This window comes from Helianthus annuus, chromosome 17, assembly GCF_002127325.2.
Source record: "Helianthus annuus cultivar XRQ/B chromosome 17, HanXRQr2.0-SUNRISE, whole genome shotgun sequence".
NCBI classification, from domain to species: Eukaryota; Viridiplantae; Streptophyta; class Magnoliopsida; order Asterales; family Asteraceae; genus Helianthus; species Helianthus annuus.
In genome coordinates, this window is record NC_035449.2 from 18597989 (window position 1) to 18622688 (window position 24700).

Consider the following 24700-nt stretch of genomic DNA (forward strand, 5'->3'; position numbering starts at 1 on the left):
GATCAATCTGTGTAGTGTGTACCCTAACTTTTTTTTTGTTACTTGTGATTTCAAAACTTGAACACTTTGTATCCCTCATGTATGGTTGAACATCTGGTATTGGGTACTGAATTTCTCATACAAAATTTATTTTTATCGGTACCAGTACTTACTTTTTGGTATTTTCGGTATCGGTACCGGTTCGGTACGGTATCAGTATCGATAACATACCGAATTTTACCTTCAAATACCGATATCGTACCGGTTCTGTACCGATACCGTACTGTACCATATCGAATATTTCGATACCAGTACCTAGTTTTTACGATTTTCGGTACCGGGCCGGTATCGGTACCATGCTCATACCTACCCTGTTGTCATATCTCTGTTAAATTACCATGTGAAATTACATCTTTACCCCCAAGCCATCTAGAAGTTACATTTATCATCTCTCTCTTATATCCTTTACTTTTCTCTCTCTAGAAAACCACCACTATCGTGAACCTTCGCCACTACCGAACACCACCATCCTAACCTCCTTACAACCACCACTATTCCAATCACATCCACCGATGCAAAACCCCGCCACTTTATTAGTGTTATATATTCTGGTCTGAATTATATCATTCTATCTATCTTTATAGAAAACCACCACCATCATCATCTTCTCTGATTCCATTTCACTCTCACTCGTACGTATATTTATCCTATAATCTGAATTCTTCCTTTATGACGACATTTCACCACGTATCCACACATGAAAAAGCCCTACTTTAAATCCACAGCCCTCGTTCATTCATCGCTTAATTAATTATATGTATTTGACATTACTGTTTTTCGATTGTTGGTCTAGATGTGTTGACGTGCTTACTGTATTCCAAAGCTCGAGCTCAGCTTGAGCTATTTTGAGAACAACATCAAACGAGCTAAAAGCTCGGCTTGAACTCGTTTCAATATCGCTTAAACGAGCCAAAACTTGGCTCGAGTTCGGCTTGCCAGTGTTATCATCATTATTATTATATTATATAAAAAATAAATTTTTGTTTGTGCTCGTTTAGGCTCGCTGGTCTAAAAGAGCTTTGTATTTCAGGCTTGAGATCGGACTTGATAGTAAAACGAGCTCTATTTCAGGCTCGAGCTCGGACCCGTTAATGCTTAACTCGTTTGAGTTTTTAACCGAGCCAATAACGAGGAGCGTTTGGGCTTCTTCACACCCTACAAACTACGATCGTGTAGATAAAAAAAACCCGGACCGGATCCACAAGCCTACGATACACACCAAATAAAGCGAATGTGGGTTTAGGAAAAAAACAGTGGTAAAAACAAACAGAAAGCCCTAAATCAATCGACACGAGTGAGCAAAGATACACCACCGAAAACCCTCTCGTCCGTCGTCGTGCGTCGGTTCCGTCGCCGGCGTGCTCCGCCGTTAGCTTCATTGCAGCTATTCACCACTGTTATCTGTCACATCTTCATTTTAGGTCTACCGTCTGCTTCCGTGGGCTTTCGTCCACAACACAGGCTTGTTTACAATTTCACAAGTATAATTTTCTACACTATCGAGAATGCATCGAGTTTTAATTCATAATACAGCTTAAATTATTTGTTAAGGATCTTACGGAAAGTTTCTACTTCAAAAGTTTCTGATACTCTAATCATAATCATAGGAGAATGAGTATTTGTGATTGAATTGTAATTAGGTTTATTATTATCTGACTGTATGTTATATTCAACTGGACATATGAATGATTTAATTGTAGGTTAAATAGCTGCTATAGTTACTGGTGCTGGTAACTTCTATATGAAGATTCACTGATTCGTTACACATATGTTTCTGTTGAAAAATTTAAGTTGCACACTTGCTGTTGTAGATGAATTTAAGCTGCACATTTGCTATAATAGTTATTAATATCAAATGTTTTATGTTTTAAGGTTGAATGTTGTGATGGGTTGTATACATAGTTTATGAACTTTGTTCGATTAAAGTAATAAATTAGGATGACAATTGTGTTCTGTAACATTGGCATTTTAGTAGTTTGCTATCGCCAGGAGTCACCACTCACCATCCGATCGTAACAACATTGCTAATAATATACAATCCAAATGACGGTTTTAGAGAATACTACTGACTAGTGCATTGAGCCTGATTTCTTTCTTTTAGAAATTTCTAGAATCTAGATGATAGTAGGATGGAGTTGATTTACGTGGGATAGTAATATAGTATAGTGAATCTAAAATACTTGGATAAGGCCATCAGCCATCTTTGGTTCTGTTTTCACCATTTTGTAGAAATTTGCTGATGCCATAAATAATAGGCTGAACATTATGTTTAAGATGGAGACAATAACTATAGTTGTTTTTGATAATCAATATTTGATGAATTCTGATATTCTTTATTTTCCGGATATTATTATGCAGATAAGATAATGGAATCAACATCTCAAGGGCCAGGCTCTGATCCACCTGTTGAAGGGAAATCTTCTACATCTTTGACTCCAACTGTGGCACCTGCTTCAGTTGCTGGTACTCCCACTTTAAAGGATGAAGGCATTGTAGGCACTGAGTCAACGCATGACTCTGACTCAGCAAACCGTGTTAACTCACATGGTCATGTTGCTTCCACCCCTTCATTTTCGTACAATGTGCCTCCAAATGCTAGTATAAATTCTGAGAGCCCTCATCCATCTTCCAGCACTGTTAGTGGATCCCTTTGTAACCTATTGTTTTTCTGCTTGCTGGAAGCGTGATAAATTTTCCATTAAATATTACATGACCTCAATATTTTTCCAAATTAATGCAAACGTTATGTGTGTATTACAAACTAACGTTCTGATTATAACTGCAGGCTATGGTAAATTCACCAGGTTCTTCATCTCTTCCTAGACCTCCTGTTCCTGCTAGTTCTGGTCCTTCGTTTTCATACAACATTCCGCAAGCCGATATTGTTTCATTTCAGTCGACAATGGTAAGGATCGCTACGAAACTATTGTCAATTCACATTCCTGAAATAAACCTGTTAGTTATGTTTTCTGTTAACCGCTTTTTACATATTTGTGATGTCTTCTTGCTCTTCACTCCTTTTTAGGTGGCTGACTCAGCAAAGTCTGAAGCGCCAAAAAATGTCTCAACTTCTGCTACATCCTTGCAACCTCCTGTTTCTGGACACCCGACACACCCCGGTTCATTTATGCAAGGAATGAATACACAGGTCAGGCCACCACCTTCGTCTGTTGCTGTTCCAAGAGAAGTGGCATCAGATGCTGCTAATTTTTCTTATAATGGAAACCACCAGTTGCTGCAGAAGGATCAGTCTGTATGTACATCTTTTGAGTCTTATAATTGAAATTGTCTGCAGGCATGATTGGTTATACCTTTTTTGCACCTGATATTGGCATAATCATAGGCAATAGGCTGTATGGATTTTTTGTTGATTTAGTAATTAGCATGGAAGTTAAGAATTAGGGGTGCAAACGAGCCGAGCCAGAGCTCGATGAACTTTTGAGAGCTCGAGCTCGGCTCGGTTCGAGCTTTGTTTTCAAAGCTCGAGCTCAGCTCGTTGGTAGTTTCTCAAGCTCGAGCTCGAGATTGGCTCCTTTATTATATATTAATTAATATATTTAAATAAAAATAACATAAATAATAGACTCTTTTAGGCTCGCGAGCTCAATAAGTGAAGCTCGGGCTCAGACTTGTTTACCTATCAAGCTTATTTTTAGGTTTGGGCTCGGCTCGTAAACAAGTTTAAATAAGCTCGCCTCGGCTCGTTTACTAGACAACTTTAAATAAGCGGTAAATGTTATTAAATATTAATAAAAACTAATAATATTACACTAAGGCTCGACGAGCCTGACGAGCTTCACATGCCAGGCTCGATAAATAAACGAGCTTTATTTTGGGCTCAAGCTCAGCTCGGGCTTGATAAGGCTCGGCTCGTTTCAAGCTTTTCTCGAGCTGATCTTGAATAGCTTGTGAGCCGCTCGGCTTGTTTGCACCCCTAGTTAAGATCATAGTCAGTCCAGCAAATTAATTATGTAACAAAAGATTTGGACTGTGGTGACAAATAGTAGTTTAAGTATGTTGGATGTTGCTACAACTTCTGTACTGTTAAAAGAATTTAATGCTTATTGGTTAGTGTTTCATAATGATAAACATTACTATATGTTTTGGTTTTGTGATCATAACCATTACCATTACCAGTAGGAAGCAAATTGTACATTTTTTGAGAAGCTTCATCTGGAGACTAACATGTCATGCGATCTATATGTAACAGAATGTTACCGGGCCTACTGTGTCTCCTGCTACATCCGTTCCTCATCCTGTTTCACAGCATGCTTATTCGCCTTTAGGTGCCGCATCATCAAATCCGAACACTGCTTCACCACCATTTAGGATGCCACCTGGACCACCTTTTCAACCGCCTCCAGGTGTCCCAAGGACTCCTGTAACACCTCAGCAACCATTTTATGGCACCTATGCTTCCAATCCCCCCATGGTGGGCCCTCCTCAAGGAGTCTGGCTTCAATCTCCACCAATCGGAAGCTTGTCTAGACCGCAACTTTTACCATATCCACCTGCGTTTCCTGGCCCATTTCCTTTGTCAGCTCAACGCACGCCACTGCCATTGGTCCAACCATCCAATGCTCAGCCTCCTAGTACATCAATTGGAGTTTCGGGCAGCGTGGCTCAAGAATTACCTCCAGGGACTTGTATGTGTGAATAATAAATAATATTGTGAATTTGTGATTTTCAGATGATAATATTGTGCAATTTGTGATTCACGTTTATGTTTTGCAGACAATAACAAGCATCTAAATGCTGTTGGTGTAAAGGAAGAATCTGTTGCTGGTGATCTGTTGGATGCTTGGTCAGCACACAGGACTGAAACAGGAACCATATACTATTATAATGCTGTGACTGGACAGTCTACATACCAAAAACCTGTTGGTTTTAAGGGAGAGGTACATCTTTTTTGTTTTGATTGTTCTATGTGCATAATATGATAGATACTAAAACCTATGAAATGTCTACTGTATTTGAGTTTTAATTGATGTGGTTTTCTCTAATCTGGCGTTCAAATTCATGTAGTTTCCTTTTCTTTTAGGTAGCAAAATTTGAAACCAGCTTGATATATGTTAGCATCATTGTACTGATCTATTGTTTTATGTGTGCCTTTCCCGAATGAACTAATGGTTTCTTTTTTTCTTTTGTTTTCTACTTTTTTGTTGGCAGCCTGATAAAGTTTTTGCACAACCAACTCCGATTTCATGGTGAGTGATTTGCATGAATAGTTTGTTTACACTTTTTCCCTTTCTTCACTCTAAGTCGTGTTTGAGATCTATGCAGTTAATGCGGTAAAATATCGGATATCGGTCAAGGACCGATATTTGAAATATAGGTTATCTCGGTGAGATATCGGTGGGATATCGGTAATTTTAATATAATGCAGAATTTATATATATAGCAATTTAACACCAATAATTCAATGATATATCGGTTATATTGGTCAAACGTCGGTGATGTATCGGTTATATCGGTGATATATCGGTTATATCGGTCAATATCGCCGATAATACCGGTACCGGTATTTTGACCGATATTTGACACCGATATTTTACTAAGGGACCGATATGACCGATATATCACCAATATTAACTGCATAGTTTGAGATTCAAAGGAACAAGTATCAGTATGGTATTGTGAAATTACTCTTTTTTCAATAGAGAGAAATATAATGTACAACTTAGATCTTTTGGCTGTTCTTGAGTGAGGTTATATACTTCTATAAATGCTTTTAAGAAGATATACGGTGATCAACAGCCTCAGCCCTATATTAAAATTGAAGATAGAAATTTTACGATGAACTTTTTTTTATGGTATTACGTTACTGTAGCTTTCTGTTCTCTTAATTTATTTTGTATATTATTCAGGGAGAAGTGTGCTGGCACAGATTGGTCATTGGTCACCACAAATGACGGGAAAAGATACTACTACAATGCTAAAACCAAGGTAACACAAGCTTTTTGCTATAATGAAGTTTTATTACTTCAAGTTGACTTGCATTATTTTTATATGAGTAAATTGCCATTTCAGTCCCTGAGGTTTGGTCCAAATTGCCATTTTAGTCCATTTTCTTGCCATTTTGATCACATTCGCCTAACTCAGTCTAAAAATCTGGTTATAACCAGGGGTATTTTTGGCATAACTGTTGTGTAGTGATAACTAGGGGTAGTTTACAACATAATTTATAAACCTCATAATTATTTAATGCCAAAAATACCCCTGATTATAACCTGGTTTTTAGACTAAGTTAGGCAATGTGATCAAAATGGCAAGAAAAAGGAAAAGTCAAGGACCCAGAGGAGAAAAAAAAACTATTTGGACTAAAATGGCAATTTACACTTTTTATATTGACATGTAATCTCAGTTTCGATGTTTACAATTTTTTATTATTTCAGCTGAGCAGCTGGCAAATACCAGCAGATGTGGCCGAGTTAAGAAAGAAGCAGGAAAGTGATGCTTTAAAAGAACAATCAATATCAGTGCAAAACGTAACTACTTTAACTGAAAAAGGATCCGGCCCATTAAGCTTGAACGCCCCTGCTATTACCACAGGTGGCCGTGATGCCATATCTCCTGTCTCATCATCTGCACTTGATTTGATAAAAAAGAAACTGCAAGATTCTGCAGCTCCTGCTACCACTGAATCTGATCTGAACGGTTCTACACCAGTTGATCAAGCAGGGAAGGGCCCACATGGTGAGAACGGAAAAGACAAGGTCAAAGATGATAATGGTGATGGAAATGTTTCAAACAGCTCGTCCGATTCAGATGATGTGGACACTGGACCAACCAAAGAGGAGCGTGCTATCCAGTTTAAGGTATCTTTATGTTGTTGATAACTGTAAACCAATATTTTTTTTGATTTTTCTATTATGTTTTTTTATATTGAACTTTTTTACTTGTGGAATATCCAGGAGATGCTCAAGGAGCGTGGGGTGGCCCCGTTTTCAAAATGGGAGAAGGAGCTTCCTAAATTTGTGTTTGATCCGCGTTTTAAGGTTACTGATATGATATTTTACTGTTGTTTATATTTGCGTTATTTCCATTGCATTTTCAGCTGATTTTTCATGCCATATGCTGTTTGAAACACTGCAATACAAATTCGCAACATGCTGCTTAAATTTTCTGTCTACATCAGTTTGTCACCAAAGAAAACATTTAATGAATCAAACTATGATAATTGCGTTTTGGTTTTGGTTTTCCGCAGGGCCGGCCCATTAGTGTAATTGGGCTAGGCGACGGCCTAGGACCTCTGAAAAAACAGGGCCTCCAAAATTATAAAAAATCTATATTTATAAAAAAAGAATATTATATTTAAGGTTATTTTTGTTAACATTAATACAATTGTAGTCTAGTGGTAAGAATAAGGTTTGGTTTTTGTGGAGGCGTGGGTTCGAATTCCACCTCCTACCCATTTTCAAAATTATTAATCAGCTCACTCACTCTTTTAATAAAGGGTTATAAATGCATCTTTTTTTAATCACCTCTCTTAATTTAATAAGCTAAAATATGTTGTCCACACAATTTTTAACATGATATGTCCATGTAAAATTTTATTTAAAAAAAACGTTTCTAACTAATAACAATAGTATACTTAAAATAATTAACATGTTTTAATTCCTTGTAAATTGTTATTTGTTATGTTAAACTCTTTTAACCAACTTAATTTGATTTATGTATTAGATACCAACATTATTTGATTAGGAAAATCATCTAGTTTATATAATGGTTAAGTGTTTTATAAGTTTCTTCCTAATATATTTCATGTCAGATACAAACCGAAATTACGAGTCTAGAAAAATTGAATAGGGCCTCAAATTTTTAATTCGCTTTGGGCCTCCAAAATTCTAGGACCGGCCCTGGTTTTCCGTCTACTGAGTGTATAGGAACAATGTTCCTCTTGCAGGCAATACCAAGTTATAGTGCTCGAAGAGCCATATTTGATCATTTTGTCAGAACTCGTGCTGAAGAAGAACGCAAAGAAAAACGAGCCGCGCAGAAGGCTGCAATCGAAGGTTACAAACAGTTACTGGATGAGGCGAAGGAGGTTTGATTTAAGTCTGTCTCTAATTTAAATCTCAAAAGTTCCATTTATATAATCATAGCCTGTAATGTAATCAAATTATGAATAATATGAGTTATAATTTGTTGCCATTGCTGTATCTATCTTTTAGGATATCACCCACAACACTGATTATCAAACGTTTAAAAGAAAATGGGGCCACGATCCAAGGTTTGAGGCCTTGGACAGAAAAGAACGCGAAGCATTACTAAATGAAAGGTAGTTACTCTTTAATATTTATTTGCAATTTAGATACAACTCTTAGCGAAATGTGTTACACTTGGTATGTTTACAATGCAGAATCTCACATTTCAGTACATTCATGGGTTTTTTAAGGGGTGCTAAACGGGTCGTGTTCATGGGTTGGGGGGTTCAACCGGACCCGAACCCGAAAATTTTAGGCGAACTCGAACACGTCCTGAACCCTAAAATCGTGTCAACATATGAACCCGAACGTGACCCGAACATTCTCGGGTTGACCCGAACACGACCAATTCCACCCGATTTTATTTTTTAGTTTTTTCAGCAATTTAAAATAATAAAATTAAAATTTACTAAAAACACACAAATTTATATCATACAGTTACATTTAAACTATAAAATCTTATGTCAATTTCTCTTTTTAAGTGATAATTATGGCATAAAATACACACCCAATTTAATTTATGACATAAAATAAATTGTGAATTTTATATAATATAATATAAATGGGTCAACTCGCCCAACCTGACCGGGTTGACCTGAACCCGACCCGTTTAGCTAAACGGGTTCAACCTGAAATTGACCTGAACTCGTTTAGAACTTTAGACTAAATCCAAACCCGTGAATTTCGTGTTAGGTTTGTGTTGTATTTTGGGTCATGTTAGAAATTCACACCCCTAGTTTTTTTTATGTTGTTTATAATGTTCTGATATTTATTTTGTATCAGGGTTATTCCACTAAAGAGGTCTGTTGAAGAAGAGGCCCGTGCAAAACGGGCAGCTATTGTTTCTAGTTTCAAGTCAATGCTTAGGGAGAATAAGGATATTTCTTCAACTTCTCGTTGGTCCAAGGTTAGTAAATGTGTAGAAATCTGAATTGGACTTTGTTCTTTTTCGTTGATCATGCGTTAATTTGTTTTTAACGTTTGATCTTGAAGGTTAAGGATATGTTTAGAAATGATCCTCGATACAAATCTGTTAAGCATGAGGATAGGGAAGACATATTTAATGAATACATTTCTGAGCTAAAGGAGTCTGGCGTTGAAGCTGAAAGGGCAGCAAAGGCAAAACGTGATGAAGAGGTATAATAAGCTTTTTCTTAATTTCCTTTTTCTCGAATTCTCTTTTGGGCGTGGTTATTATGCTGCCTTCTAAATTTTCATGGAATTTATCGTAATTAATCACTAATTCATATAAACAAATTACTTTATGTTCTTTTATGTTTAGTCAATTATGTTCATTTGTATTCATTTATGTTTGTTCAGTTATGGTCATTTGTGTTGTTTATTGTTTGTTTGTCTATGTTCGTTTACGTTCATGAACTATTCGTTTAGGTTTTAAACGAACGAACATAAATGAACACGAACATGCTCATTTTTTTAATAAAAGAACATGGACAGAAATGTGTTTGGTTATACGTTCGTGTTCGTGTTCGGTTAAAGTTAAATGAACGAATACGAACATGCCTCTGAACATGCCTCTGTTCGTGTTCGCTTGGTTCATTTACAGGCCTAATAATATACATGCACATGTTGGTTAGTGAATGTATATACTAGCCCATAAGAAGGGCATTTCATAAATTACATATTTACTTTTTTGTGTTTCCAAAAGGTTATTAAAATCTCAAGTGTTACTAATTGTAGATGGTATAATATATTTATTCTCACATCTTTAAGGATTTAGGGTTTACTCTTTACACGAATCTCCTAATCATCGTGCTTTTTGTTGCTTTATCGAACCTTGTCTTAAACAAGTAGCTGGTATAATTGTTAGATATGTCTAAGGTTGTTATAAATGCTTATGTCATAAATAAATGCAGGAGAAATTGAAGGAAAGAGAGCGGGTATTGCGTAAGCGAAAAGAGCGAGAAGAACAAGAAGTGGAGAGAGTGCGTTCTAAAGCTCTCAGAAAGGAAGCTATCGAGTCATATCAAGCATTACTTGTAGAAACAATCAAAGATCCACAGGTCCTCTTTTATCAATTTTAAAATTAACTTCTTGAAAAGTTGAATATTTATATCCGATAGTTGGACTTATTTCAAACATATATAAAAGTCATACTCGATAATCAGATTCATTTGAAACATATACAAAGGTTACAACAAAAGTTGTGCATAACTTGAACCAATCTAGATAAAACGATGATAAAGTTCAACTATAACATAATTTGCAAATTGCAGTTCATATAAGAAACCTACATATCACATAAGACACAAAGCTCGATAAGAACTCGAACAAGCTTGTTTTATAGCGCTTGAGTTCGAACTTGATAATACTTTTTTTTTTCAGCCATGGCTAAGTAGTTAATGCGGTAAAATATCGGATATCGGTCAAGGACCGATATTTGAGATATCGGTTATTGCTTTGGGATATCGGTAATTTTAATATCATACTAAATTTATATATATAGCAATTTAACACTAACAATTGTAATAAGTAAGAACTGACTAAGACTTAAAACACTAACATTTAACAGTAACAACTAACAATTAAGACTTAAAACACTAATAGCAGCAATAAGAAGAAAAATGAACGGTAGAAATAAGAATGGTACTGGTATCGGGAAAATCGGTGATTTATCAATCAAATATCGGTCCTATATCGGTCAAATGTCGGACAATGTCGCTGATATTATCGGTACTGATATTCTGACCGATATTTTGTACCGCTATCTCGGCAAGGGACCGATAACCGATATATCACTGATATATTGGTTGATATATCGGGATATTAACTACATAGAGCCATAGTTACAAATGTACTGGTCTAATAAGAAGTAGAGTACAGTAGTTTTTTTAATCGTTCTACCGCTCATATATGTTGATGAAAAGGTGGATGCTATCAGTATATTTTGTATTTAAAATAATGTTAATAGAAGGTACCCGAAGTAACTAACCAAATTATAATTTCTACTTGTTAAATCATAAGTATAAAGTATAAAGCTATAATCAGTAATTCTTGATGTTTATCCTTTCGTATGTTCAGATTTCATGGATGGATGCAAAGCCTAAACTAGAGAAGGATCCTCAAGGGCGTGCAGCAAACCCTTATTTAGATCAATCAGATCTCGAAAAGCTTTTCCGTGAACACACTAAGTTATTGCATGATGTAAGTTGTTTAGACCCATGATGACTTTTTGTAAAGGCTCTTTAACCAAACCTGCGTATTAAAAACTACTTTTTTCGGCCTAAACTTGCTTTAACCAAACCTGCTATATTTTTTTTTTTCAATTATTTATTTATTTATTATTATTATTATTATTACTATTATTATTATTATTATTATTATTATTATTATTATTATTATTATTATTATTATTATTATTATTTAACTTTGTGTGTTGTCGTGTTTCAGAGGTGTGCAAATGAATACAAAGCTTTGTTAGCTGAAGTAATAACCACAGATGCAGCTACAAAAGAATATGAAGACGGTAAAACAGTTTTTACTTCATGGTCAACAGCCAGACACTTGCTCAAAGACGACACTCGGTACAACAAAATGCCAAGAAAAGACAGAGAACCTTTATGGCGGCGGCATGTCGAGGACCTGCAACGAAGGCGCAAGTCAACAGTTGACCAAGATATGGAAAAACATGGTGACGGTAAAACAGCTAGTTTAGTTGATTCTAGGAAACACCTTTCAGGGTATAAGAGAAGCCATGATCGCCGATAGCTTTATTTGGGGCTACATGTCCGTTGACATTTTATCAGCCTCTTAACTGCCTGCTCTGTGATCTCTTAAATATTCTTTGTTTTCCATGTATACTATGTTATGGCTATAGATATGATCGTATCGTCTAGTTAAGGTGCGGGTGTTATGGTTAAATTAGAATTTTTTTACTTCTGGTTTGCCGATGTTTTGTTCTTTTTTAACTCTAGGAATTGTTTTTATCTGCGATATTTTAAAAAGTAGAGAAGTACTTATCGGTAGAGCCAAAATCTTTTGCAAGATGTTATTAGCGACAGAAACTGGCTGCAAGGAAAATACCTGAAAAGAAATTTCCTGCAAACACTGTTTTTTTTGCACTTCTTGCCTACCCGTTTTCTATCTTTTTAAATATTTAGTAATATTGTTTTTTTCCAAGCTGTTAGTAAAAGCACTTTAAATTAATAATTTGTCATTTTTAAAGTGCAACTGTAGAAGATTATTTTAAATAATTTTACCTGTGAGTATAAATACACCATAAAATTGTAGACTCACACTGTATACGTTGAATTAATATTACAAAATTTCCTTATTAACACAAGGGTAGTTTGGGCATTTATAGGCACTTAACAGAAAAGCTTATCGTTTATTTTTTCAATTTCTGAGACCAAAGTTGCAATACATGCCACAAGGACCATTGGTATCCAAGCAATCACCTTGAGGCCTTTCACTACGTCACTAATGACTTGGTTGTTAGAGCAGACAACACTACATGTAACGTTTGGTGATAAATTAGTAGTACAATAAATAAATACGATTAGTTTTGGGCTTAATGGTATTGATTGAGAGGCAAACTTCATAGTTAAGTGTGTTTAAATAAGAGTAGTTTAAAGATAGGCGACCTCATCTCGGCAATAAAAAACAAATCTATGAGCTCCTTGTGGGTAAAACAGACAATATTAATGGTATGAAAAGCCCGATGTTACAGTGACAACCCACGTAGGCATCCACATAAGTATCATGTTACGATCATTGCCTACCAGAAATGTTATGTAGTCATCTTGTAATACTTCAACCAAATTGTGTGAATATATGTCACCACTATCAAAACATATTTTTATAATTAATAAAAAGAACATGCGAAACCAGTTGTGCACAAACCAAAAAGGCATGACTGAGTCGATTGACTAGTGAGCGGATAAACTATCGTTAGGAGCAATACCCATTGAGTGCACAACACCAACATTAAAGTTGGACACACAATTTGCTACTTATGTGCCACACGTCACGGCTTTTATGGAGTGTGGCCGGTATTACCATTCACCAAAAGAAACACACTTATATATCAAAAGTTTGATTCATACTCATCTACCAATTTCATGTGCTAAACATACGAAGAAACCCACGAGGGTTATCCAAATGCTTAACCGTGGGAGAGTTATCTGATCTTCACAAGCTCTGATTCAAAGATGATTCCTGCAAAACTAGCAACATTGTGAACTCGTTACAAGAAGAAGATGTTGGGGTTTATTCTCGTAACCATAATCCAGCGTGAGAACAAATATCATTCTTTCTAGAGAGAAAGAGAGTTTAGAGTGAGAGTAATGAGAGCAAATTGAATAGAATGCTTAAACCTTCGTAGAAGTGTGGTATTTATAGCCGAGCGGTTGGAGCAGGGCCGAACCTATAGTATAAGTAACTCAGGCTTGGGCCTAGGGCCACCAGAAAAAGGACCCCCACTTAAAAGAAAATTAATATGCTAAGTATTAATAATATTAGTGCAAAGTTATTGTTTTAGATTTGTTTGATTTTTATACAAGTAAACCACTCTCCGTTATAGTTGTGTAGATTATTGTTTGGTTTCAAATACGTATAAAGAAGTATCGTTTATAATAATCAAAGGAGAAAAAAGGTGTCACGTCCTAAATTACCACATGCAGAGTTTTACCGTGAGGCGTGTGACTGAGCAGGATCTAGCGACTAATAATGTTGAACCAATCATTTAAAACCGTAAAAACTCACTAATAACATGATTAGCGATAAAATTTAGTTGTCTAAACACAGTTTATGATGCAGCGGAAAAATAAAGTAAAACCCATCAAGAACTTAAAAACACAAGTTTAATAAATGTTCAAAACATAAAGGTTTAACGAACCACCCACTCCAGCCGATTGCAACGCCCGTCCATAGCTGTGCCTACTTACCTGCAAAGCATGCAAGTACGCGTCAACAATATAGTTGGCGAATTCACAAATCATAGTTTAGCAAAAGTAAAGTTCATAATGTTTTTGATTTATGTATGACTCGGATAGCTAACCCTCATCACATGACTAAACTGTGTACCGAATGCTGACGTTTCGTTTGTGCCCTCATTAACGTCTATCAACATTAATGCAAGAGTGAAGGTTAGACGTTTACGCCCGGCTTTCAGCACGGTGTGAGGTTTGTCAAGCCTAATAGCGCTATCAACTAATACCCCGCGTATGCCCATGACTTTATAGCCTAGTAACATCTTGGAGGTGGGATAAGGCTTTGAAACCAATAGGTCTTGGGTTCGATTTCCACAAGGGGTTTTCCCATATTTACTGAATTGGTGTATAGGCATTATGCCTAGTGGAGATGAGTATAATAAGATTGGTTCCGCTGGTAGCACGATGATACTCTATGAATTGGTGTATAGGCGTTATGCATAATGGAGATGGATATAATCAGGTGGTTTCGCTGGTTGCACGATAATACTCGAGTATCCAAATTTTCAACATATACAAAAAGAAGATGGGTGGTAATAGTGGTGGCCAATTATTAGCTGAATTGGGCGGCCAGGGTAATAGTGCCAGACACTCCCCTATTGGCCCAACAAATTTACACTTTTACTCCACTTTAAAATTAGGATTTTACCATCAGTTTAAAAATATATTTTTGCCCCCACATGAAAATAAATTTACGTTTTTGCTCTAAGCTAAATATTAAAATTTTTCTCTTAGTTCAAAATTACGATTTTGCCCCGTTTAAATTTACACTTTGGCAATTAGTTTTTTCCCTTAAAATTACGATCTTGCCATCAGTTCAAAGTTATGTTTTTACCCCCACTTAAAAATAAATTAACGCTTTTGCCCCCAGCTAAAAATTTCAATTTTGTCATCGGATCAAAATTAGGATTTTGCCCGTTTAAATTTACAGATTTGCCCTTAGGTTTTTTCTCACAACTACGTTACGATTTTGCCCTCAACTTAAAATTTACATTTTCTCCATCGTTTTTGTTTGTTTTCCTGGTTAAATTACAATTTTGCCCTCAATGTAAAATTACAGTCATGCCGTTAGCTGCCTGTCACTCCCCCATTGGTCCATTTAATTTACGATTTTATCCCTGAGATAAAATTATGATTTCGCCCTCAGTTAAAAATTACGTTTTTCCCATCGTTTTAGTTTTTTTTAGCAAAACTATAAAAGTTTTTTGTTTTCATTGGTTAACTCCATTTAATTTTTTCCAGTGTGAAGGAGCTGCCTAAACTCGCTCATTAATCCTGAAAAATTACAGTTTTACCCTGAGCCGAAAATTACGATGTTATTATTGTTTTAGTTTTTTTCCTAGTAGTAATTATTCGGCGAAGCAACTACTAGTTTGTCGTTAAAGTATAGCCCCTCACCTTCTTCCCCCACTTCTTCCCCTCTGCCGTCACTCCGCCGTAAACAGCTATCACCTCAATAACATATGTTACATAGCCTTTGTGGTTAACCCTTTGTTGACATAGAATTCAAAGGATGTCAAGAATCTATTGTTCGTTTCTTCACTACCTCTTTCACAGAAATTGAAAACAAATGCTATCTCCATGTGGGTTCCCCTAATCAGGTCAGTTTATCGCCGAAATTTGGTCAAATATGACCGCATTTCCCGATTCAGTTCAGTTTCATCACTTGCTCAGTTACCTTTCTCCGACGTATCAGACTCCGGTTCAGAAGAAAACTACCCACACCCCTTTAACAACAACAATATTGCCGCATTTGATCATGCCCACCAGGTGTTTGATAAAATGTCAGTTATTGAAACCTTAAACTACTTAAAAGAACAACCCAATACAGCATTGAATTTACTCACCCGATTGAAACTATGTGGTTTTACCCATGATGTTGCAACTTATATGGCTATTATAAGGTTTATGTGTTACTGGGGTATGATTAGTAGGTTAAAGTTTTTGTTTTTAGAGGTTATTGTGGATAAAGATGGGGCTTTTGGGTTTAACGTTTCGGATTTGTTTGAAGGGTTGTTGAAAGAGTTTAATGTTGGCGATCAACATTTGTTTGTTATAGCAGTTGATGCTTTGATTAAGGCTTTTCTTAACGTTAGACGGCTTGATCAAGCGTTTGAGGTTTTGGTAAAGATACAAGGTCGATTTGTTCTGTCTGTGCGGACGTGTAATCTTTTTTTGAACGAGTTGGTTGAAGAGGGTGAAGTAGATACCGCTATGGCGGTTTATGAACATTTAAAGACGAGCGGTTTTTGTCCAAACGTGTGCACGTATGGGATTGTGGTTAAAGGACTGTGTAGGAAAGGACGCGTGAATGAAGCTGCAGATGTCTTCAGAGAAATGGAAGAAACTGGAGTTGAGCCCGATGCGTTCACGTTCGGTTCGTATATTGACGGGCTTTGCTCAAATGGCAACACAGACTTGGCTTTTGTGTTGCTTAAAAGGTCGCGAGACGATGGTTCACCCGTCGATGTTTTCACATACGCTTCTGTCATTCGTGGTTTTGTAAGAGAGTTGAAGTTCGACTCTGCAGAGAACGTTTTTCTTTACATGAAACAGTCGGCAATCGTGCCTGATGCTTATTGTTACGGGGCGTTAATCCAAGGGTACTGTAAAAGAAACAATCTTCGAAAGGCCTTGGATCTTCACGATGACATGAATTCAAACGGTATCCAAACTAATTGTGTTATCTTGAGCTCAATTATGCAATGTTTGTGTCATTTGGGGATGTTGTCCGAAGCTGTGGACCGGTTTACAAAAGCAAAGGAATCCGGTGTTTTTCTCGATGAAATTTCGTACACGATTGCTATTGATGCTCTATGCAGACAACGGAAAATCGGTGAAGCAGTTTTGTTGCTAGACGAGATGAAATTAAAGAAAATGAACCCAGATGTTACGCACTACACAACTTTGATCAATGGATTTTGTCTTCTTAACGATCTTAAGAACGCTTTAAAAATCTTTAATGAGATGAATGAGAATGGCTTGAAACCCGATACGGTTATCTTCCATGCGCTTATTGGTGGGTTTTTAAAATGCGGGCGTTATAAGGAGATGATGATTCTTTTAGATAATATGGTGGTACGCGGTTTAAAGCCCACAAGTACTACGCATAACATCGTCATCGATGGCTTATGCAAAGGTGGAAAGATGAAGCAAGCAGCATCATTTTTTAATAAGCTTGAAACAAAAAGCTTGAATAATTATGTTGCTATGATAAATGGCTATTGCGACTTAGACAATGTAGACAATGCATATGAACTTTTTGTTACATTACCCGAGCAAGAAAAGACCGGGCTTCTGCTAGCAAAAAATGGCTGCTTTAAACTTCTTACTGGCCTGTTTGAAAAACGCAAAACCAATGAAGCAATTAAGCTGTTTAAAACAATATTGGGATCAGAAAATGGACTGTCTAAGATTATGTATAGTAAGTTAATAGCTGCGTGTTGTCGGGCTGGAGATATGATAACAGCCCGTGAGGTTTTCGTTACGATGATTGCAAGAGAAATACCACCTGATGTCATTTCCTACACGATTATGTTACATGGTTATTTTAAGATGAATTGCTTAACCAAAGCTTATGATATTTTTCGTTGTATGATACATGATGGTATACAACCTGATATTATAACTTATACGGTATTTTTGGACGGGGAGTCTAAAGTAAAACGAAAGGGATTTATCAGTAGCGAAAACGGGAGCGAAGAAAAGGGTTTGCAAAGATATTTGACTAAAATGCAAGAGTTGACTCCTGATCTTATTCACTACACGGTCTTAATTGACCATCATTGTAAGTCAAACAACTTACAGCATGCGAAGTTTCTTTTCAATGAAATGATTGAAAGAGGTTTAAAACCAGATACGATAGCATACACATCTCTTATACGTGGCCACTCACCTAAGGAATATGTAGAGGCTCAAGTACTTTATAACAATATGCTACGGGCGGGGGTCCCACAGGATTCACGATCCGTGCGAGCTCTAGAAAGGGTGAAGCTTACAATTCGTGGAAATCAATATGAGGGCTAAAGATTTTATGCCATAAATTATTCTTTTTGTACACAACCGACTAAATGTCTTAGTAGCATGAAACTATACATAAGTCACTTGTATGTGTCCATATTTAGCACGCGCCTGCATTGGTCTTAGTAGCATGAACGTACAACGCTAAAACCAAGGTAACACGAGCTTATATCAAGTTGACTTGCATTTTTATATTTTTTTACATTTCTTAATTACTAAGTGTATAGATACAATATTCCTCTTGCAGACAATACCAACTTATAGTGCTCGAAGAGCCATATTTGATACTTTGTTACAACACTTGCTGAAGAAAAAGAAAATGAGCAGCGCAGAAGGCTGCAATCAAAGGTCATCAACATTTGCCTATGCTATCATACAGCTTTTATGCATTGTTTTAGTTATGTCACTAGGTGCTTGGCCCGTGTTCCTTGTTTTCTTTCCCGTCGTTGGAATTTGCATCTGGTTACAGGTAATAATACTTGTTGATAATATTATTAGTATTCATTTATTCTGATTTCTGTTTTTACATGTATGTATTGAACTTGAAGCAATATTACATACCTTCGGCACGATTCGTTGGAGTATGCAAAGCGCCCTGTCATTCAGCACTTTTTCGAAACAATATCCGGATCAACGACTATTAGAAGCTTTGATCAAAAAGTCAAAAACACAAGTTCAAATTCTGATGTACATGTATGATTAATTAAGTTTTTTTTTTTATACTTACAAGTTCAATTTCTTTTAGTTTTGCTAATTATTGATGTTTGGAGCTTTGAATTCCAGTTGTCATTGATGATTATCTAGCTTTGATGGATGGTTTAGTTGAAGCAATTCGACGTAACGTCAAAAGGGTATATGCTTTTTTTACCAATTCCCAAATCTTATTTGATCAGGTGAGTCAATTCTTTGTTGATTATTGTATGATCATTACATTCATTTATTCAAAAGCATATGCAGGGCGGCTCAACCTTTTGGGGCCTCAAGCGGATTCTAAAATTGGGGCTCTTTTCGTAATTAAAAAGAGAATTTTTTTATGCTTAGGATCCAAACACTTGGTAATATGATGACACATACTTTCGTACACGATTTCTAAAAGGCACAGAATTACACAATTTTAACAGAAAATTTGAGAGGTTGAGAGATGAGGGAGTTGTGATCGTAGAGGAAGAATTGAACGTGAACCGAACGTTGTCAAGCCCTAATAAAACTTGGGCCCCTTAAATATGATGAAATCTTGTTTTCTGTATCATCTTATATTACCATTTGAACAATTATCTTTTGGCAGATTACAAATGAGGAAGTGCCTGAGAATCCACTTCTCATGGCATTGAGACAAAGAACATGTTAAAAATCTTGAACATTTGGTTCTAAAATGTGTTCCTGATGTCAATCTCGAGCCTCCATTGCACCTGGCGCGAGTGGCAAGAGCGATCCAACTGTTGAAAATTGTTTAATATGTTGTGAAGATAAACCATCGTTCATGATGGTCACACTGAAATGCTGTTCCCATTGCTTGAAGGCTTATGTTGATGAAAAGTTGGGCTATCTGAGGTTTCCCATTAGGTGGCTGAGCCCAAAATGCAAATATTACATTTCTGTCCCTGAACATAAGTCTTTTCTTCCTGTTGGCTCTTTTATGTCGTTACAGGAAGCTCTTTTGGAACCAAATGCGTGTGCGTGCGGCTGACAAGTTTTACTGTCCTTTTGCTGACTGTGCGGTTCTTCTTGATCCTAGACCTTCATTAACCATGGGGGTCCCACGTACTCCATCAAGTATGTCAACTCACTTTTGTTTTACAGTAGATGTAGAAAAATGTATGGGTCAAGTTGGGTTAGGCTGACCCGTATTTTGGGCGAGGTTCAACTATGTTTGCCTCACACAACCCATTTAACCCGTTAGAGATAAAGCATAACCTTAACCCCATCATTTTCATATTTTAAAATTATAAAACCTCTTATAAAAGTCTAATTAATATAATTTTCATATAAAGTTGAAACTTGTGCCGTCTTTCGGTGAAGAGAGATCAATGTCAACTGTCACTCCACTTTTTTGCAAACTGTTACTAAATTCTCTATTTGTTCTCTGTTTTGTTGAATGATTTTGCAGGTTCTATTACGAAAAAGTCGATTTCTGGTGGTTCTTTACTTAAATCCGGTGGACGATGGTGAAAGTCAAACATTATTGCCTTGACTGTAACTTGAGATAGTTTAGCATTGCTTATCTTTTTTATTATTTTTGTCGAGTCAAATCGAACACTTGTTCATACCGTTTTATTCATATTACGACTCTATTTTTTGTTGTTTTCTCTTTTGTTTTGCTAACTGTACCGTATTTGATCGAAATTGGTGTTGTTCTTTACGGTACTGACATAACTCTTTATGGTTATCAAACGATTTAAAACATGGATTGGTATTCTTTTAGACCTATCGGATCGATAATATAGATATACAAGTTATATATGATTTATTTATCGTTTTAAGGTTAGAATTATAGAAAGAATCTGTTTATCGCGCCGCAACAAGCGCGGGTTTACCACTAGTATACTTAATACAGAAGTACCAAGTCCTTTGATACACAAAACATTGCATTTAAAAAACATGTTTGTTGTTAAGGTTGTCATAAATGCTTACTTTATAAACAGATGCAGGAGAAATTGAAGGAAAGAGAGCGGGTATTGCGTAAGAGATAAGAGCGAAAAGAACAAGAAGTGGAGAGGGTGCGCGTTCAATAGTGCTCAGAAAGGAACTATTTTGTCATATCACGCATTACTTGTATAGACAATTAAAGATCTACAGGTAGTAGCCCTTTATCAATATAAAATTTAGTATTTTAATTGTATAGTTCTTGTGATTAAATCTGATATGTTAATTAGTTATAAGATCGAGAAGAGAGTGAAAATGTTGTGTGTCAACCAATCCGTATTAAAAATTACACCGTTAAGAACTAGAAAATCTAAGGCTGATTTTATAATAAACTAAGATAGTTGGTCCGATCCGAGAGGGGCTTGTTTCCAATACAAAAATACTAAAATACTGATAATCAAAATAAACAAGCCATAGAAAACTAGAACATGAAATGGAATACTTAAATGAGAAGTAAAAGAGTTACTTCCTAAATTTCAGCCCCTAAATTCAGCCTTTTGACTTTGACTCTCCTAAAATTCATCCAATCCAGATGTGAATTTGCAGGTTCACATTATACTTTTTTCGGGTTTTATCTATCTAACCTGCAAAGCTCAGCTAGATTTGTATCTCTTTTAATTTTGTGTTGTCACATGTTCAGAATGCAAATGAATGCAAAGCTTTGTTAGCCGAAGTAATAGCCACAGATGCAACTACAAAAGAATATGAAGACGGTAAAACAGTTTTTACTTCATGGTCAACAGCCAGACACCTGCTCAAAGACGACAATCGGTACAACAAAATGCCAAGAAAAGATAGAGAATCATTATGGCGGTGGCATGTCGAGGACCTGCAACAAAGGCGGAAGTCAACAGTTGAAGAAGATATGGAAAAACATGGTGATGGTAAAACAACTAGTTCAGTTGATTGTAGGAAACACCTTTCTGGGTACAAGAGAAACCATGGTCGTGTATATCCTTTTGACATCTTATCAGCCTCTTAACGGCCTGCTTATGATCTGTTATATTCCTTTACTTTGTTTATTTTGTACACTATGTGAAGGCCAAAGATATTACCGGACCGTTTTGTTACAGTAGGGCTGTTATAGATATAAACAAAGCTGTTTTAAAGATGTTTTGAGGTTAATTATACAAACTGCTTGTTTTTTTAGTTAAGTTGATTATGTAATAGTTAGTGAACGACCCATTTGTTTGAAGTGGTCAAATGAAAGGATTTTTCGTTGGACTTTGTGCGTTTGCAAGTGAGACAAGTATTGTTTGACTATTGGGTGTTGTTTGGAATATCCAAGTGACAAGGGGGGGGGGGGGGGGGGGTTTGTTTGGAATTTCTATCTCCTATATATAGTTGTTTTGAGTGTCACTTGCAAATTAAGGTTTTAGATTTGGGGGAGAGACTCTCTCGGTTTCCATGATCTATGCTCTATCGGTTTTGATAGGATGACTTATTATGTGTTGGCTTGTAATCTTATGATGTCCGAATCAATACAAGAAAGTTGTTTATCTATCTATAATCTTCCATATATGAACAAATCTCACACTAATTTTGTTTTTCGGTCCTAAAAACGAACTTTCGTACAATGTATATAAATAAATATCAAAATGTATATAAAATAAAAAAATTCAAATGCATATATGACAAAAATACTGCATGTAAATAAATGATATATCATATATATAAATATCTAAAAAATAAAAAAATTATATCATGTATACAATTAGGTAAACATATACACTTTATCTGGTAATCGGATCGGGTAAACGGGTATATCAACATATCTCAAACCCGCGAAAAAAATCAAAAACTAATCCCAAATCTGATTACACGACCCTAAACCCAATCCCAAATGTTTCGAGTTTACTCATCTTCGGATTCGATTGTCACCCCTAAGCCCATTGAACAATGTGACGGAGCAAATGTATTGTTATTGTTATTGTTAGTGGCATGGTTGTAAAACAAGGTTTCCAAGGCCGAATACTCCCCGACTAGTCGCTACAAGGTAGGTTGCCGAGTCGACTTTCTTTGACTCCGCCTAATTACTCGAAATCAGTTAAACGTGATCAACCTCGGCCAAAATCGTATCTAGTAGGTCAACTAGAGCCGAGTTTGACTTATAAAATAATAAAAGATAATTTCTATGCCTATCATATTAAAGAGTTAATATCATTTTCACGTATTTTGTTCTAGATATTAGTAAATTTATGTTATTTGACATATATATAATTTCCAAAAACTAATTTCTTTATACTTTAACATGTCCGAGTACTCTCAACTCCCCGGTCCACCGACTAGGGAGCGCCTAACGACTTTTGCAACCATTGTTAGTGGTAGTGGTAGTGGTAGTGGTAGTAGTATAATTATTTACAATATGTTGTATGTCATGAATCAAATTGAGCGGAAATTTTATGCCATAATTATAAATTAAAATATAATTATATTATATGCATTTGTGTTTTTTTTAGTAAAATTCAACTTTAATATATTAGTTTTCAGAAGAAAATAAGAAAAATAAAAAAATTCGGGTTGAACGGGTCGTGTTCGTGTCAACCCGTGAATATTCAGGTCGTGTTTGGGTTCATATGTATAACACTGTATAACACGATTTTCGGGTGCAGGTCGTGTTCGGATTCGTCTAAAATTTTCGGGTTGGGATCAGGTTGAACCCACCAACCCGCGAACACGACCCGTTTAGCACCCTATAGGGTAAAGTAGATAGATATAAGTATAGCAGTTTATGTGTAACATCTGAATTTATGAGGGACTTGAATGTGAATAGGAAGATGAAGAGTTCCAATCGAAGGGGGCATAACTAACTGACAAAGAGTTATAGTCAATCAAAGGTGATCCGGAACCGTAGTTCGAAATTCACTTATGTTTTATGATATAAGTAGGAGAAATTGGTTGAGTTTTCGCAGCAAGACATACATGATATGAGTAATGATTTCGGATTACTAATATGATCAAATATATGGTTAGAACGAGGGCCTTTTATTGCTACAATAAATTGTAAACTGGAAGTTAAAAAAAATTTCTGTTTGACATTTGGGTTTTTTTATTGTTACTATTATGCTGGAGGAATTCGAATTGGTAAACGTTACAAAAGATATATTATTTATTTATTTATTTATTTGTGTCTTCTTTTGTGCTGAGGGAACAAGCATGGGGGCTGGGGCTATGTTATTGCTCACTGTCACTTAAAACAGTCCATAAAACAGTCCATGAGTCGTCTAATTCCATATATCAGTGTTACTTTTTTTAATTATTATTTACTGATTGTCTTAAAATAGCCAATTGATGATTATATAGAATCTAAAGGCAAATGATTCCAGCCAAGCTGGTTGATGCATTGGAAATGACGGACGGGGAAGGACTTAGGTTCGACCTTTGATCCCACCCGAGTTTTCTATTAAGTGCATTTACTCTAGAGGGTCGGCTCTTGTGGATGGTGCAACTCGTGTCATGTGGCAGGCGTAACGCCCCTCTCGACCAGGCGTGGGCCCGGTTAAGACAACATAGTCCTGGTAGTGAGTGGTGGCGGGCCTGCGTCTTGTGGGTGTGAATTAGTCGTCTGTTGTGAAGTTCACCTGTCAAAAATAAATATAGAATCTGAACGGTACAACTTAAATGACTTCAACCCCCCCCCCCCCCCCCCCCACACACACACACACACACACACGATGTAGTTAAATTATGTATTTAAACGTGGTACTTGCAAAATTAATTTGAACCTTTTAATTTATTTAAATGCTTTTATGGATTTCTCATAAATCCTTTAATTAAGTAGATATATATATTTTCTAGGAAGGGACTGTTTGAAAAAGAATAATATTATTGGTATCCAATAAA

General features: G+C 36.1%; 2 protein-coding genes across 6 annotated transcripts; both read left to right on the forward strand.

The window, feature by feature from the left end:
- Positions 1-1298: 1298 nt before the first annotated feature.
- Positions 1299-12148, forward strand: LOC110926062 (pre-mRNA-processing protein 40C). Its single transcript, XM_022169821.2, has 18 exons — positions 1299-1520; positions 2398-2675; positions 2825-2944; positions 3065-3292; positions 4250-4685; positions 4774-4937; positions 5209-5246; positions 5907-5985; positions 6435-6857; positions 6954-7037; positions 7946-8086; positions 8214-8320; positions 9030-9153; positions 9240-9383; positions 10121-10267; positions 11286-11408; positions 11655-11895; positions 11945-12148. Exons 2-18 carry the CDS (start codon positions 2406-2408, stop codon positions 12016-12018), a joined length of 2943 nt encoding a protein of 980 aa, XP_022025513.1. The 5' UTR covers positions 1299-1520; positions 2398-2405; the 3' UTR covers positions 12019-12148.
- A 3420-nt stretch (positions 12149-15568) lies between these two features.
- LOC110920870 (pentatricopeptide repeat-containing protein At2g26790, mitochondrial) lies at positions 15569-22011 on the forward strand. Of its 5 annotated transcripts, XM_035986739.1 has the most exons (8): positions 15569-18369; positions 18462-18683; positions 18763-18907; positions 18998-19107; positions 19500-19987; positions 20322-20379; positions 20857-21010; positions 21498-22011. In XM_035986739.1, exon 1 carries the CDS (start codon positions 15776-15778, stop codon positions 18218-18220), a length of 2445 nt encoding a protein of 814 aa, XP_035842632.1. In that variant the 5' UTR covers positions 15569-15775; the 3' UTR covers positions 18221-18369; positions 18462-18683; positions 18763-18907; positions 18998-19107; positions 19500-19987; positions 20322-20379; positions 20857-21010; positions 21498-22011. The 5 variants fall into 5 exon arrangements, with proteins under 5 accessions (XP_035842632.1, XP_022020771.1, XP_022020775.1 ...); XM_022165079.2 differs by having other exon boundaries at positions 20322-21010; XM_022165083.2 differs by having other exon boundaries at positions 18763-18874; positions 18960-19107; positions 20322-21010.
- Positions 22012-24700: the final 2689 nt, after the last annotated feature.